The 14107-nt window shown below is 39.9% G+C and overlaps 1 protein-coding gene across 4 annotated transcripts in view; it reads right to left on the reverse strand.

The window, feature by feature from the left end:
• Positions 1-14107, reverse strand: part of MDGA2 (MAM domain containing glycosylphosphatidylinositol anchor 2) — a 954572-nt gene that overhangs the window by 418811 nt on the left and 521654 nt on the right. For all 4 annotated transcript variants that reach the window (XM_089657421.1, XM_089657420.1, XM_089657423.1 and 1 more), the window contains exon 3: positions 7950-8124. In XM_089657421.1, coding sequence (XP_089513547.1) covers positions 7950-8124 — 175 coding nt within the window. The remainder of the gene's footprint in view (positions 1-7949; positions 8125-14107) is intronic.

Genomic DNA, 14107 nt, shown 5'->3' on the forward strand with positions numbered 1-14107 from the left:
AATTTAAAAAAAAATATTTGGAGATTTAATTCTGCTTTAAAATTAGACATTTGCCACAAAGTAAGAGCACTGTGTAAAGGATCTGCAAAACACATCAATGTATGGCATTGTAAAGCAGGAAGCAGAGCCTGCATATGTAATGATCTATTATACGTATATCCCACCTCGATTACTGCAACTCCCTCCTCACTGGTCTACCGTTACACAGGCTATCCCCCCTTCAGTCTATTATGAATGCTGCTGCTAGACTCATACACCTTACCAACCGATCAGCGACTGCTGCCCCTCTCTGCCAATCCCTCCACTGGCTTCCACTAACCCAACGTATAAAATTCAAAATACTAACCACAGCTTACAAAGCCATCCACAACACTGCCCCTAGCTACATCACCAACCTCATCCACAGATATCAGCCAAATCGCCCACTCCACTCCTCCCATTATATGCTCCTCTCTAGCTCCCTCATCACCTCCTCCCGCGCTCGCCTCCAGGACGTCTCCAGAACCTCTCCCATCCTCTGGAACTCCCTACCACAGCATGTCCGGTCAGCCTCCACCCTGTCTGCCTTTAGGCGATCTTTGAAAACTCACTTCTTCAGGGAAGCCTACCCCACCTCCACCTAAGAACTGTACTTGAATCACCTCCACCAGATCATCCCCCGCAGCTATCACCTTTTGTATCACCTCCCCCTTCCTTTAGATTGTAAGCTCCACGAGCCGGGCCCTCCTATTCCTTCTGTACTGAAATGTATTGTAATTGTACTGTCTCCCTTATATTGTAAAGCGCTGCGCAAACTGTTGGCGCTATATAAATCCTGTATAATAATAATAAATGTTAATTATCTTTATGAACATACATATAACTTTTTAAAACTCAAATATTTCCGAATTATGGCAACAGTGGAGCGTGGCACAATTTGGTATTTATCTAATTTTTTGCCTCCTAACCTGTAACACTACTGCAACCCTCAAAGTCGTGACTAACCTATGAAAAGCCCCATCCAGGCACATAGCAATGTTTACAGCTTCCAAAATCTAAGCAGCATTTACATAGTGATATGAACTACTTGCAGACCGCGTACTGTACATGTACTGGGACAGTGTCAGCCGGCTGTGCCGGATCACCTACATGTACGTGATTTGGCTCTTCCGGATAGGGGGGCACATGCACCTCGCCACCCCAGATATGTTGTCATTCGCTCCAGCACATGCTGATCAGCGGGTCCCAGCCAGATATTTAACCCTCTGATTGCCCTAGATGGTAACCCCTTCCCAGCCATTGTCATTAATACAGTGACAGTGTAAAGTATCATCACTGATCACTGCATTAGTGTCACTGGTGATGTCAGTGTCATTTAGTCAGTTTCCATCCAGTGTCAGTTAATTTCAGATTACCAGTTGGATCAGTTGCTGTCCACCACCATCACTAGTATTACAAAAATACTGTAAATAAAAATTCCAGTATATACCATATTTTATAGACGCTATAGCTTACAGCAAACCAATATATATTTATTTGGATTTTTTTTTTTTACTAAAGACATGTACCAGAATACATTTTGGCCTAAATTTATAAACAAATTAATGTTTTTTTAATTTTTTTATTGGATCGGTTTAACAGTAGAAAGTAAAATATATTGGTTTTATTTTCAACATTTTTGTTCTTTATCCTTTTTTCCTAATAATAAAAAAAAAAACAAGTGGTGATCAAATACCACGAAAAGAAAGCACTATTTGTGGGCAAAAGAATTATATAAGTTTAATTTGGGTACTGTGTTGGATGACTGCGACAGTTAAAATAGTGCAGTGCCAAATAGCAAAAAATGGCCCGGTCATAAAGGGGGTAAAATCCTCCGGAGCTTAACTGGTTAACGCAAGGTACAAATCTGGGCTTAGGATCTCTTCTGTGCTCAGTGGCAGGCAGATAATAATTGGTAAAAAGAGTGGTGCCACTCTTTGCAGCATTCTCCTGGACTGGATTGAATGGTGCCACAGTGCTGTATCAATAAATCAGCAGGGACAGCGCTACAGATCAGGTATGTATAGAAGTTAAAACTGCTGTTTTATTCAAATCTGCCAGGACTGAATTTAATCTTTGTACAAGCTGGAGATTGGATTCAAGACTAGACTAGAGGTGGTTTCAGCATTGATTGTTTTTACCAAAAGTAAGCATTTTTTCCACATACTTGATTTACTTTGTAAAGTGTTGTGCAAACTGTGCTATCTACTGTAAATCCTGAATATATATAGTTACATACATAGTTACATAATTAGTCTGGCAGAAAAAAAAGTCCATCTAGTTCAACCAATAAAAAGAAAATTTTTTTTTTTTTTTTACAAACCTAGATACACAATCCTATATCCACAGTTGATACAGAGGAAGGTAAAAAAACCAGCAAAGCATGATCCAATTTGCTCTAGCAGGGGAACAAAATCATTCCTCATCCCCCAAAAGGCAATTAGATATTTCCTGGGTCAACCTTACTTATAACTATTAGTATCCTGTTGTATTATATGCATTTAGGAAAGAATCCAGGATTTTTTTTAAAGCAATCTACTGAGCTGGCCAGAACCAACTCTTGAGGGAGTCTATTCCACATTTTCACAGCTCTCACTGTAAACAAGCCTCTCCATATTTGGGGATTAAATCTCTTTTCCCCCAGATGTGAAGAGTGCCCCTTGTCCTCTGTGATGGCCTTAAAATGAATTACCCTACACGAAGTTCATTATATGGACAACCTATGTATTTATACATATTGACCATATCTCCTCTTAATCTCCTCTTCTCAAGAAAGAATATGTTTAGTTCCTCTAATCTTTCCTCATAGCTGATCTCCTCCATGCATCTTATCAGTTTGGTTGCCCTTCTCTGTACTTTGTCCAGTCCCTCAATATCCTTTTAGTGAATTGGTGCCCAAAACTAAAGTGCATATCCCAGATGGGCTCTTACTAATGATTTGTACCGGGGTAAAACTCTCTCTCTTTCTGGAGTCTATACCTCTCAATGCAATAAAGGATTTTGCTCACTTTGGAAACCACAGATTATCATTGCATGCAAATATTAAGCTTATGATCTACCAGAACCCCCAGATCCTTCTCCACCATTGATTCCCCCAGTTGAACTCCCCCTAGTATGTATGATGCATGCATATTCTTAGCCCCCAAGTGCATAACTTTACATTTATCAACATTAAACCTCATTTGCCATATAGTTTCCTAAATGGACAGTGCATTGAAGTTGGCTTGTAATAATAATATAAACAATGCATTAGTAAGTCCAGGTTCGATCATCAGTTTCCAAAGGATGTTGTGCAACTGCAAAGAGGTCAGAGAAGGGCAACTAAATTAACGAGGAATGAGCATGCACAGCTCAATTTAAGTGTCTGGCAAGATGAATGAACTCCCAGACATGCATGGAAGTGACATCTTCTTGGCCTGACCAATCAAAACGACCAAGGTTCGAAACCCAGTAGACGACCAGCCAGTGGGGGAGATCTAGGACACCACAGCGCTGGAGTGAAGGCAAGTACGGCTCCACTTTAAGCAAAATACATATGCTCTTCTTTAAAAAGTAGCAAATAAGGATGGATATGATCACACTGTATAAATACATTAACAGATCAACTATAATAAATAACCTGGAAAGTAGTGAAAAACCACAAAAAACACAGGACACTTTTTCCATGTTGGATAGAGTTGGAAAGGCTTAAAACCCCTTTTTTCTACTTTTTGTTTGCTATTCATTATGGAGATTTTTCTTCACCTCTGGTCCCAGACACATTACAGAATATGAAAAGACATCTCTTTAAAGTCAGGAAAATTCCAACTGTCAGAAAGTTGTCACCAGAACAAGTGTCTCCATTGGAAGATTTTCCCTCAAGTTCAGTTCCAGTCACAACTGTAGCATTGTGGACTTCCCATCCCTTTCTGTCCCAGGGACAATAGACACCAAGAGAAATAGAGAAGATTAATTTCTCTAGCAGGGTAACAAACAGCAACAAAAACATGCAAGAGAGATCCTGCACACTAATGCTGAAAATGATGGAGCAAAGTCATGATATGACTCTGTTCTCAACATCATTCAGGCACACCACCACAGAAGAGGACAAAGGGAATCAAATGAAGGGATCGAAGGACCCATGGAAAAAAGATATGAAAGCAAAATGGGGGGTGTTCTAAACGGGGTGAAGGAAAAAAATTGGCGAGCAGCAGATTTGAATACCTTAAGCTGGGGTGAAATGGACTTTTCAATTCCACTATTTATCTTGCTGTGTTATATATCCATAATGTTTTGTTTAAATGTTCAGCTGCCAAGAAATGGGAACATCATTTGAAACTTCCCTTTGTAATCTTGCGTTATGGATGTACTCAATAATGTTAATTTTACAGTAGTTCACTTTGGTAACCTACTTGGATGATACAGAACTACTACAAGCGTAATATAGTCAGCAAGCCTATGGGATAACCTTTTCACGTAGAGGAGTTCTCTCTACCACAGGGTAACAATGCTGCAGTGAACTGACGCACTTGGGGTGATGGAAATTTTAAGATAATAAAATCCTCTTCTTTTTTTTTTAACTGAACTTGATGATCTTATTAGGTACATTGTAAGGTGTATTTGCCAGCATGTACTGGTCTCCTGTGATTTTTCTTCAGTTCCCAGAAGTCTGTATGTACCCTTTTATCCATCAAAGGCTCATGTGCCACAGCATGAAAGGGTTCAAAGGAAGAATAAGAAAAAAAATTTAGTGAAATATACCTCTAAATTAAGCAAGTGTACCAGATGACGACTCAGTGCACCTTGTGGTTAGAAAGAACCAGATATTGCTCCAAGGGCATGTTGCTAATTTTTTGTCTCATTATATGTCCGTTTTATTCCTTCAGCATCATGATGTTGACTGTTGGTAAACCCTGATAGACTTCAGGAAATAAAGTATTACTTAAATCTGTTTCCTTCCTTTTTTCACATTTTATAATTCCACTACTTAAGAAAATGCAGCATAATCATGGATACCAAATTAAACATGGGTATTCTTAGCAAGGTGTTTATACTGTAGAGTATTTGTTTTTTTAACTCGTCTTTTCTTCAAAATATTTATTAATCTTTAAAATATGGATCAGGATTGAAGAGATGAATTGGAAACACAATGATATGCAATGCAGGAGTATGCCATCAGAAAAAATGCATTTTGCTCCTGAATTGAGCAGACATAGACCCAGGACATGCTGTTGAGAGGTGGAGCACAGAGTTTCAGGACATAATGGTGGAAGGTGAAACATCACTTCACTGTGATAAGAGTTTTTGGTATAAGAACATCTTAAATGTTAAAAAATATATAGTAGTGGCAGTTGGCCCAGTTCCCTTGTTTTCCATGTCCCCTCTCATAGGTCTTTGCAAAGTCCACTGATGGGGACACTATGAGGAATAGAAATGTAACAGCAGTACTAGAGCTTCCTAGCTCTGTATAAAAACTAAAATAACATTTTGTCTAGAGCAGGGGTGCTTAACCTGTGGTCCTCAGAGCACTCTGATGTGACCCTTGACCTTAAACCAAGGAAGCACTCGTATTATATCCTGTGAGTTTGGTGCACTTTCAGAAAGTGCCGCCTGAACTTCCTCCATGCTCAGACACAGGTAGAGCGATCCGCACTGCCCCCAGCGCCGGATAGCCGCCACTACACCACATGCGCCACATTACCTTCTACGCGGCCGAGAGCGCGGAGTGATCTGTGAACCGTGTTACTGCCGAGGCGGAGTAATCTACCTGAGGAGGAGCGTTAGCACATGGGCGTGCTGTTGAGTGTTCTCAGGAATGTATATGGAGAGGCTTCGGTTTCAGTGCTAATGAGAGGGTCCCATCACCACTGCTGAGGACGATCTGACGGGCTGTGGAGGAATAATTTAGCATCTTTTTGGCTCATTGGTCCTGAGGGGCCTGGGCAGGAAGGTGAGGGGGCACCCCTGTCACTGTGGATTGACATCCCGTGGTTTTGCACTCAGTGTGGAGCACGTACACAAAGAGCCATTTTATGTGTTTGACATAACGTGGAGACCTCACTGTACAGCATGTGTGTGGACTGCACTATATAATATTGCTCACAGCACTAAGAATGTATTTAGACATACCCCATGTCAAGGGTATCACCATTATTGCATGTGTATTTATATATACACTGGCACTTTTTTTTCTAGCGCTGCACTACTTATTCCTACTTAATTGTATTTTGTGCTTTGGTTGTAGCATTTCAAGTGCTAGCTGCTTTTAGCGATAGGGGATCTAATAGCGCAGGAGGTATACCGTATATTTACTTTCAGAAAGTGCACTACACCTGCAAGATATAATAGAAGTCTATGGCAAATCTTCACTAACCCGCAGGAAAGCCACAGGTGAACTGCAATGCGTGTGAAAGCAGCCTTATAGAGGGCTCAGAACCAAAGTTGAGATGTGTTTTAACTAACCACTGGTGTATTTTCAAGGGTCACAATGGCAACCCCACCCCATGGTCCAGGGGGCCTGTGTGCAGGGCCATGGATAAGGGGGTACCACCAGTCCTCCTGTACGTGGTCCAGGCCATGAGGGGGGGGCCCAGGCATCTGGGTGAATTTGATGTGGGCAGGAAGGGTGATTGCCACAGCGGGGGGGGATTACTAGAACCGATCCCCTGTATGACTTTCTCTGCAGCAGCTGAAAGCTGGCTTCTTCTCTCCCCCCCACTGGATTTCAGATCCTGCAGAGAGAACCAGAGATTTGGTTCCAGTAATTGCCCCCTGCAGCACCCATCATCCTCCCTGTGAACCATATGTTTCCCTGTGTGCCCCAGTGCTGTCAGCTTCCCTCTTCTCCTTCCCACCAGCAGCTGCAATCACATAATAGGATCATTCAGGTTGAAGAGTGGGGGAAAGGTCTGGGAAATATGTCTCATTTACCACCCCCTTCCTTTCCTGAATTAACACAATGAGTGATCGGTACCAATCACTCATTGTGTTCATTCATAACTGAAGCATAGTAAACTTCTTTTTTTTTTTGAGCTGGGGGTGCCTGCTGAGTAGTCCCAGTTTCTTTTCCCATGTTAGTGTAAGAGCAGCCAGGTTCACCGTGACAGTCACTCTTCTGGTTCATTGATCAGTCTAGAAGTCTCTTGTGATCATTTATTGAAAGATGAACTTGGATAGGGCACAGGAAGCTTTGGGATACTCCAGTAAAACAGTACGATAATCAAATTACACTCTTCACATTGATTAAACTTCTTAGTATAGTCCCTCCAGAGGCAGCTGAGGGAATGAGCAGCACGGAGACCCCAAAAGGAATGCACAATTCAAGCAAGAACTGGCAATCATGCAAAAAGAGATAGTAGCAATAAACAAACAGTCACTAGGATTCTACACTCAGGTCTGTACTCACAATCTCCCTGGATACTTTGATACCTCTTTCCAATATCAGCAGACATTTCTATCCTGAACTCCCAGACCAGATCCTCAGTGAGATCCCTTGCTCAGCTAAAGCTATTCTCATAAAACAGGTTCTAGCTGGGACCTCAATGAGCTCCTGTAAGAACTCCAGCTGCACTGCCAGAAGCCCTTCAAGCTTGGAATTACTTCTCCTGGACAAGAACATATTTGTTCTAAATCATTTGGCAAAACATGGCAGCTAATAACAAACATTGGCTGCTTTTATAGCCACAATGCAATATAGAAAATCACTTGGTTATTCACCATCAACACAATCATGCCCACACACATTTGTTTTAATGGTTCTTGCTAATGTTTTCATCAAACCATACCAATGCATTTTATTATGTAACAATATGTAGCCTAGATATGGAACAGACCACCAAGAACTCTTGTATAACAAAGGGAACCCTCTTTTTGGCTTCCTTCACCAAGCTAAATTGTTCTTCCATATGAAATAATAATTTTGTTTAGGAAGGAAAGAATGCTTGATTACTTACAGTATACATCCACTCGTATAGACTTTATTGCAGGGGAACCAAGCCCGTTTTCAGCTTTGCAATAATATCTGCCTCCCTGGTGTCTCTGGATATTTGTAATCCGAAGGGTCTCATTGAACACGCTGGAGTCTTGGAATCGATCTGATGCACTTCCTGCTGTTTTGGTCCACCTGATCTGAGCAAGCATCAGAAAACAGGGTTAGTGTGGCTCACTTGATAACTAGATACAGTTTCAAAATGTTTGCAAGTTCAAAATGGATTAGATGCAGAAAAGTAAACAGGTAGGTAAATCTATGGGTGAATGTTAATAGAATATTATCCATGAAAATCCTGTTACAGGCCCTGTATCAGAAATCCCCACTGGGTGCAGGCTGCAGATCCACAGCATAATAAAAATGTCATGGAAACAGTGAAAATAGACATTGCACCTAAATTCACTGACTACAGTTGGGTTGATTTACTAAAGGAAAATAGGCTGCACACTTTGCAAAGTTCAGTTGCACTCTGCAAGTACAGTTGCTCCAGAGCTTTGTAAATGAGATAAAGCATCACTTTGCAAAGAATACCCAATCACATGCAAGGAAAATAAAAAAAAAATACTGCATTTTTGCTTGTACATGATTGGATAATGGAAGTCAGCAGTGCTTTTTCTCACCCTCTAAACTCTTGCAAAGTGCACAGTTTATTTCCCTTTCATAAATCAACCCCAATGTGTCTAAACTAGACATGTGCATGTCTGAAATTTTCATTTAGTTTCAGATGCCTTAGTTAATTGAAGAATGTTGTTTCATCATATTCAACCAATTTGTTATGCTGGACGATTCATTTTCGGGATTCTTTTCGTATCAACGTCATTCATTTCATATATTAGTAAGTCCATGTGGATCTGAAAATGTTGCAGTTTTTCTGGAAGATTGCTATATATTCTATAATACTGTATTATTGAATCAGATAGATTCAATATTTTCAGAAGCTAGTCCAACCAAGACAAATGCCTTTAGCTGACTGGACAATACTGACTGCAGCATGTCCATCCAAATCAATGAGTGGCACGAAATTCAGATCCATTCGCTATCCAAATATGAATTATCGAACAAATTTGAAAATGTAATAATTTTGTTCTAACTTTTTTTGGCTTAAACTGCCATTTGTTTCTGTGTCCATTTGGATATTCGGATACATCTGAAACTCTGAAAATGACATTTGTATCCGAAAAATTAATCAAAATGAAGTAAATTGCATACGTTTAGTCAAGACTTTTAGGCTCCATTCACATCCATGCTTTGTTGTGTAGTGATTTTGACTCATAGTCTATTAAAAGAAATATTATTCCTCAAAAGATAGTTATGAGGCCAGCTGTTATCTGTCAGTCAGTTATGTGAAATCGAAGTATGACCTGTCCAGGAAACCATTTCAAACAAATAAGTTTGAATGGAAAAGACCTGTTTGAAATACAATGCGGCCAAATAACATCCAACCTTGTGAAAGGGCTGGGGTAGACAAAAGAGTCATAAATATAATTGTGGGAGACTGTCTTCTTTACATACAGCTTTGGGAGGACAGAAACAATCTAATGCAGGCCATAGATGGGTCGTTAATCGTCCGATTTTTCGGCCAAAAGAAAAATTGTCCAATTTTCGTACCGTTAGTGAATTAGTTCGTTGGCCATTTTTCGTGTATTTTGCACTTTCAGATTATCGGTTACGTTGGGAAATTTGCGGTCGATTTGGACGATCGGCCGATTTTCCCGGCAATGATGGCCAGATCGGATGATCGTTTTAACAATAAAAAATCTGCGCATGAGCTGTGACCTGAAAGGGACAGAAGTTATGGGGTGAACTTTATAATTTAGTCGGATGATTTTTTTATTCGTTGGTGGTAACGTTGGCCGAACGAACAACCGATTTTTTGTTTATTGTTCGAAAAATCGGCTGATGTTCGACCAGTCTATGGCCTGCACAAGGCCTTGCAGAATATTTGCTAGCCAAACAAGCCTTCAAGGATGTCACAATTGCATATTCAGAACAGGAGATCAGTTTATGCTGGGAATCAACGCCTATCAATTTAAATGAGTCATCTGCCTCAGGAAAATTAACTAAGTGTTTACCAGAATTAAAGAAGACAATATACATTTCCTAAACTCACTTAATCCATGAACTTTGCACTCAATTCATGAAAAAGAACAAAACTAGATTTAAACTAAAAAGCTGACATATATTCAACTGACATATTCCTAATATTATATACATATACCAGGACACCGAAATCAATTTAATAAAGTTGGAAACTACAAAAAGGATCAACTGAATATCCTTAAGTCATGAGGACATATGAGATGGATTGTGATTTGGGGTAAATTATATTTCCAAACAAACGTCAACAAATGTATATACCTCCATCAGGATGTAGAGAGAGATATGACATATATAACATGGATGGACTGGAGTTAAATGCACAAGATCTGATTTAATACCACAACAAATTATGGAAATATTATATGAAGATCTACCATTTTCAGGAGAAAGGTCAAACATCAAGACTAGAGATGAGCGAATCGAACCAGGCGAACCGGAATTCGAGTCGAATTTCAGGAAATATTCGATTCGCGGCGAAACCGAAATTTTGCCTACTTCGGGTGCGCGAATCGAACATTTCCCGATCAGCCGGCAAAAGTGTCCCTGCAGTGAGCTCCGCTATTTCTGACAGTTCTCTGACAGAAGGAACACATGTTTAGCGGTTGAAACATTGTATCTATTAGTTTACATTTAGGATACAGATGTTTCAACCACTGTTCATGTGAAGAAGCTGTGAGAGAACTGTCAGAAATAGAGGAACTCTGCACATACACTTTTTGCCGGCTTGGAATTATTCTTCTTTTCATCCTACTTCTTCTTCTTCTTCATCTTCATCCTCAGAAGAAGAGGATGAGGATGAGGATGAAGAAGAAGTAGGATGAAAAGAAGAATAATTCCAAGCCGGCAAAAAGTGTATGTGCAGAGTTCCTCTATTTCTGACAGTTCTCTCACAGCTTCTTCACATGTACAGCGGTTGAAACATCTGTATCCTAAATGGAAACTAATAGATACAATTTGTATCTATTAGTTTCCATTTAGGATACAGATGTTTCAACCGCTGTACATGTGAAGAAGCTGTGAGAGAACTGTCAGAAATAGAGGAACTCTGCACACACACTTTTTTGCCGGCTTGGAATTATTCTTCTTTTCATCCTACTTCTTCTTCTTCTTCTTCATCCTCATCCTCATCCTCTTCTTCTGAGGATGAGGATGAGGATGAAGAAGAAGAAGAAGCAGTAGGATGAAAATAAGAATAATTCCAAGCCGGCAAAAAGTGTATGTGCAGAGTTCCTCTATTCTGCAGATACACTTAGAGGAGCTCTGCACATACACTTTTTGCCTGTTTGGAATTAATCTTATTTTCATCCTACTTCTTCTTCTTCTTCTTCTTCTTTATCCTCATCCTCAGAAGAAGAAGAAGAGGATGAAGAAGAAGAAGAAGAAGAAGAAGAAGAAGAAGTAGGATGAAAATAAGAATAATTGCAAGCCGGCAAAAAGTGTATGTGCAGAGTTCCTCTATTCTGCAGATACACTTAGAGGAGCTCTGCACATCCCCTTATGCCGGCTTGGAATTAATCTTATTTTCATCCTACTTCTTCTTCTTCTTCTTCTTCTTCTTCATCATCATCCTCATCCTCAGAAGAAGAAGAAGAGGATGAGGATGAGGATGAAGAAGAAGAAGAAGTAGGATGAAAATAAGAATAATTCCAAGCCGGCAAAAAGTGTATGTGCAGAGCTCCTCTAAGTGTATCTGCAGAGCTCCTCTAAGTGTATCTGCAGAATAGAGGAACTCTGCACATACACTTTTTGCCGGAAACCGCTGTATGGAGGGAATGTCCCAGAACTGTCAGAAATAGTCTATTTCTGACAGTTCTGGGACATTCACTCCATACAGCTGTTTCAACCGCTGTATGGAGGGAATGTCATAGAACTGTCAGAAATAGACTATTAATGACAGTTCTGGGACTGTCCTTCCATACAGCGGTTGAAACATTGTATCTATTTGTTTCCATAAATGGATCCATTTATGGAAACAAATAGATACAATGTTTCAACCGCTGTATGGAAGGACAGTCCCAGAACTGTCATTAATAGTCTATTTCTGACAGTTCTATGACATTCCCTCCATACAGCGGTTGAAACAGCTGTATGGAGTGAATGTCCCAGAACTGTCAGAAATAGACTATTTATGACAGTTCTGGGACTGTCCTTCCATACAGCGGTTGAAACATTGTATCTATTTTTTTCCATAAATGGATCCATTTATGGAAACAAATAGATACAATGTTTCAACCGCTGTATGGAAGGACAGTCCCAGAACTGTCATTAATAGTCTATTTCTGACAGTTCTATGACATTCCCTCCATACAGCGGTTGAAACAGCTGTATGGAGTGAATGTCACAGAACTGTCAGAAATAGACTATTTCTGACAGTTCTGGGACTGTCCTTCCATACAGCGGTTGAAACATTGTATCTATTTGTTTCCATAAATGGATCCATTTATGGAAACAAATAGATACAATGTTTCAACCGCTGTATGGAAGGACAGTCCCAGAACTGTCATTAATAGTCTATTTCTGACAGTTCTGGGACATTCACTCCATACAGCTGTTTCAACCGCTGTATGGAGGGAATGTCATAGAACTGTCAGAAATAGACTATTAATGACAGTTCTGGGACTGTCCTTCCATACAGCGGTTGAAACATTGTATCTATTTTTTTCCATAAATGGATCCATTTATGGAAACAAATAGATACAATGTTTAAACCGCTGTATGGAAGGACAGTCCCAGAACTGTCATTAATAGTCTATTTCTGACAGTTCTATGACATTCCCTCCATACAGCGGTTGAAACAGCTGTATGGAGTGAATGTCCCAGAACTGTCAGAAATAGACTATTTCTGACAGTTCTGGGACTGTCCTTCCATACAGCGGTTGAAACATTGTATGTATTTGTTTCCATAAATGGATCCATTTATGGAAACAAATACATACAATGTTTCAACCGCTGTATGGAAGGACAGTCCCAGAACTGTCATAAATAGTCTATTTCTGACAGTTCTGGGACATTCACTCCATACAGCTGTTTCAACCGCTGTATGGAGGGAATGTCATAGAACTGTCAGAAATAGACTATTAATGACAGTTCTGGGACTGTCCTTCCATACAGCGGTTGAAACATTGTATCTATTTTTTTCCATAAATGGATCCATTTATGGAAACAAATAGATACAATGTTTCAACCGCTGTATGGAAGGACAGTCCCAGAACTGTCATTAATAGTCTATTTCTGACAGTTCTATGACATTCCCTCCATACAGCGGTTGAAACAGCTGTATGGAGTGAATGTCCCAGAACTGTCAGAAATAGACTATTTATGACAGTTCTGGGACATTCACTCCATACAGCGGTTGAAACATTGTATCTATTTTTTTCCATAAATGACATTCTGCAGATACACTTAGAGGAGCGCTGCAGATACACTTTTTGCCGGCTTGGAATTATTCTTATTTTCATCCTACTTCTTCTTTTTCTTCTTATGAGGATGAGGATGAAGAAGAAGAAGTAGGATGAAAATAAGATTAATTCCAAGCCGGCAAAAAGTGTATCTGCAGCGCTCCTCTAAGTGTATTTGCAGAATGTCATTTATGGAAAAAAATAGATACAATGTTTCAACCGCTGTATGGAAGGACAGTCCCAGAACTGTCATAAATAGTCTATTTCTGACAGTTCTGGGACATTCACTCCATACAGCTGTTTCAACCGCTGTATGGAGGGAATGTCATAGAACTGTCAGAAATAGACTATTAATGACAGTTCTGGGACTGTCCTTCCATACAGCGGTTTAAACATTGTATCTATTTGTTTCCATAAATGGATCCATTTATGGAAACAAATAGATACAATGTATCCATTTATGGAAACAAATAGATACAATGTTTCAACCGCTGTATGGAAGGACAGTCCCAGAACTGTCATTAATAGTCTATTTCTGACAGTTCTATGACATTCCCTCCATACAGCGGTTGAAACAGCTGTATGGAGTGAATGTCCCAGAACTGTCAGAAATAGACTATTTATG

This window comes from Staurois parvus, unplaced genomic scaffold (assembly GCF_062004578.1).
Source record: "Staurois parvus isolate SC_StPar_1 unplaced genomic scaffold, SC_StPar_1.0 ptg000997l, whole genome shotgun sequence".
Lineage (NCBI taxonomy): Eukaryota > Metazoa > Chordata > Amphibia > Anura > Ranidae > Staurois > Staurois parvus.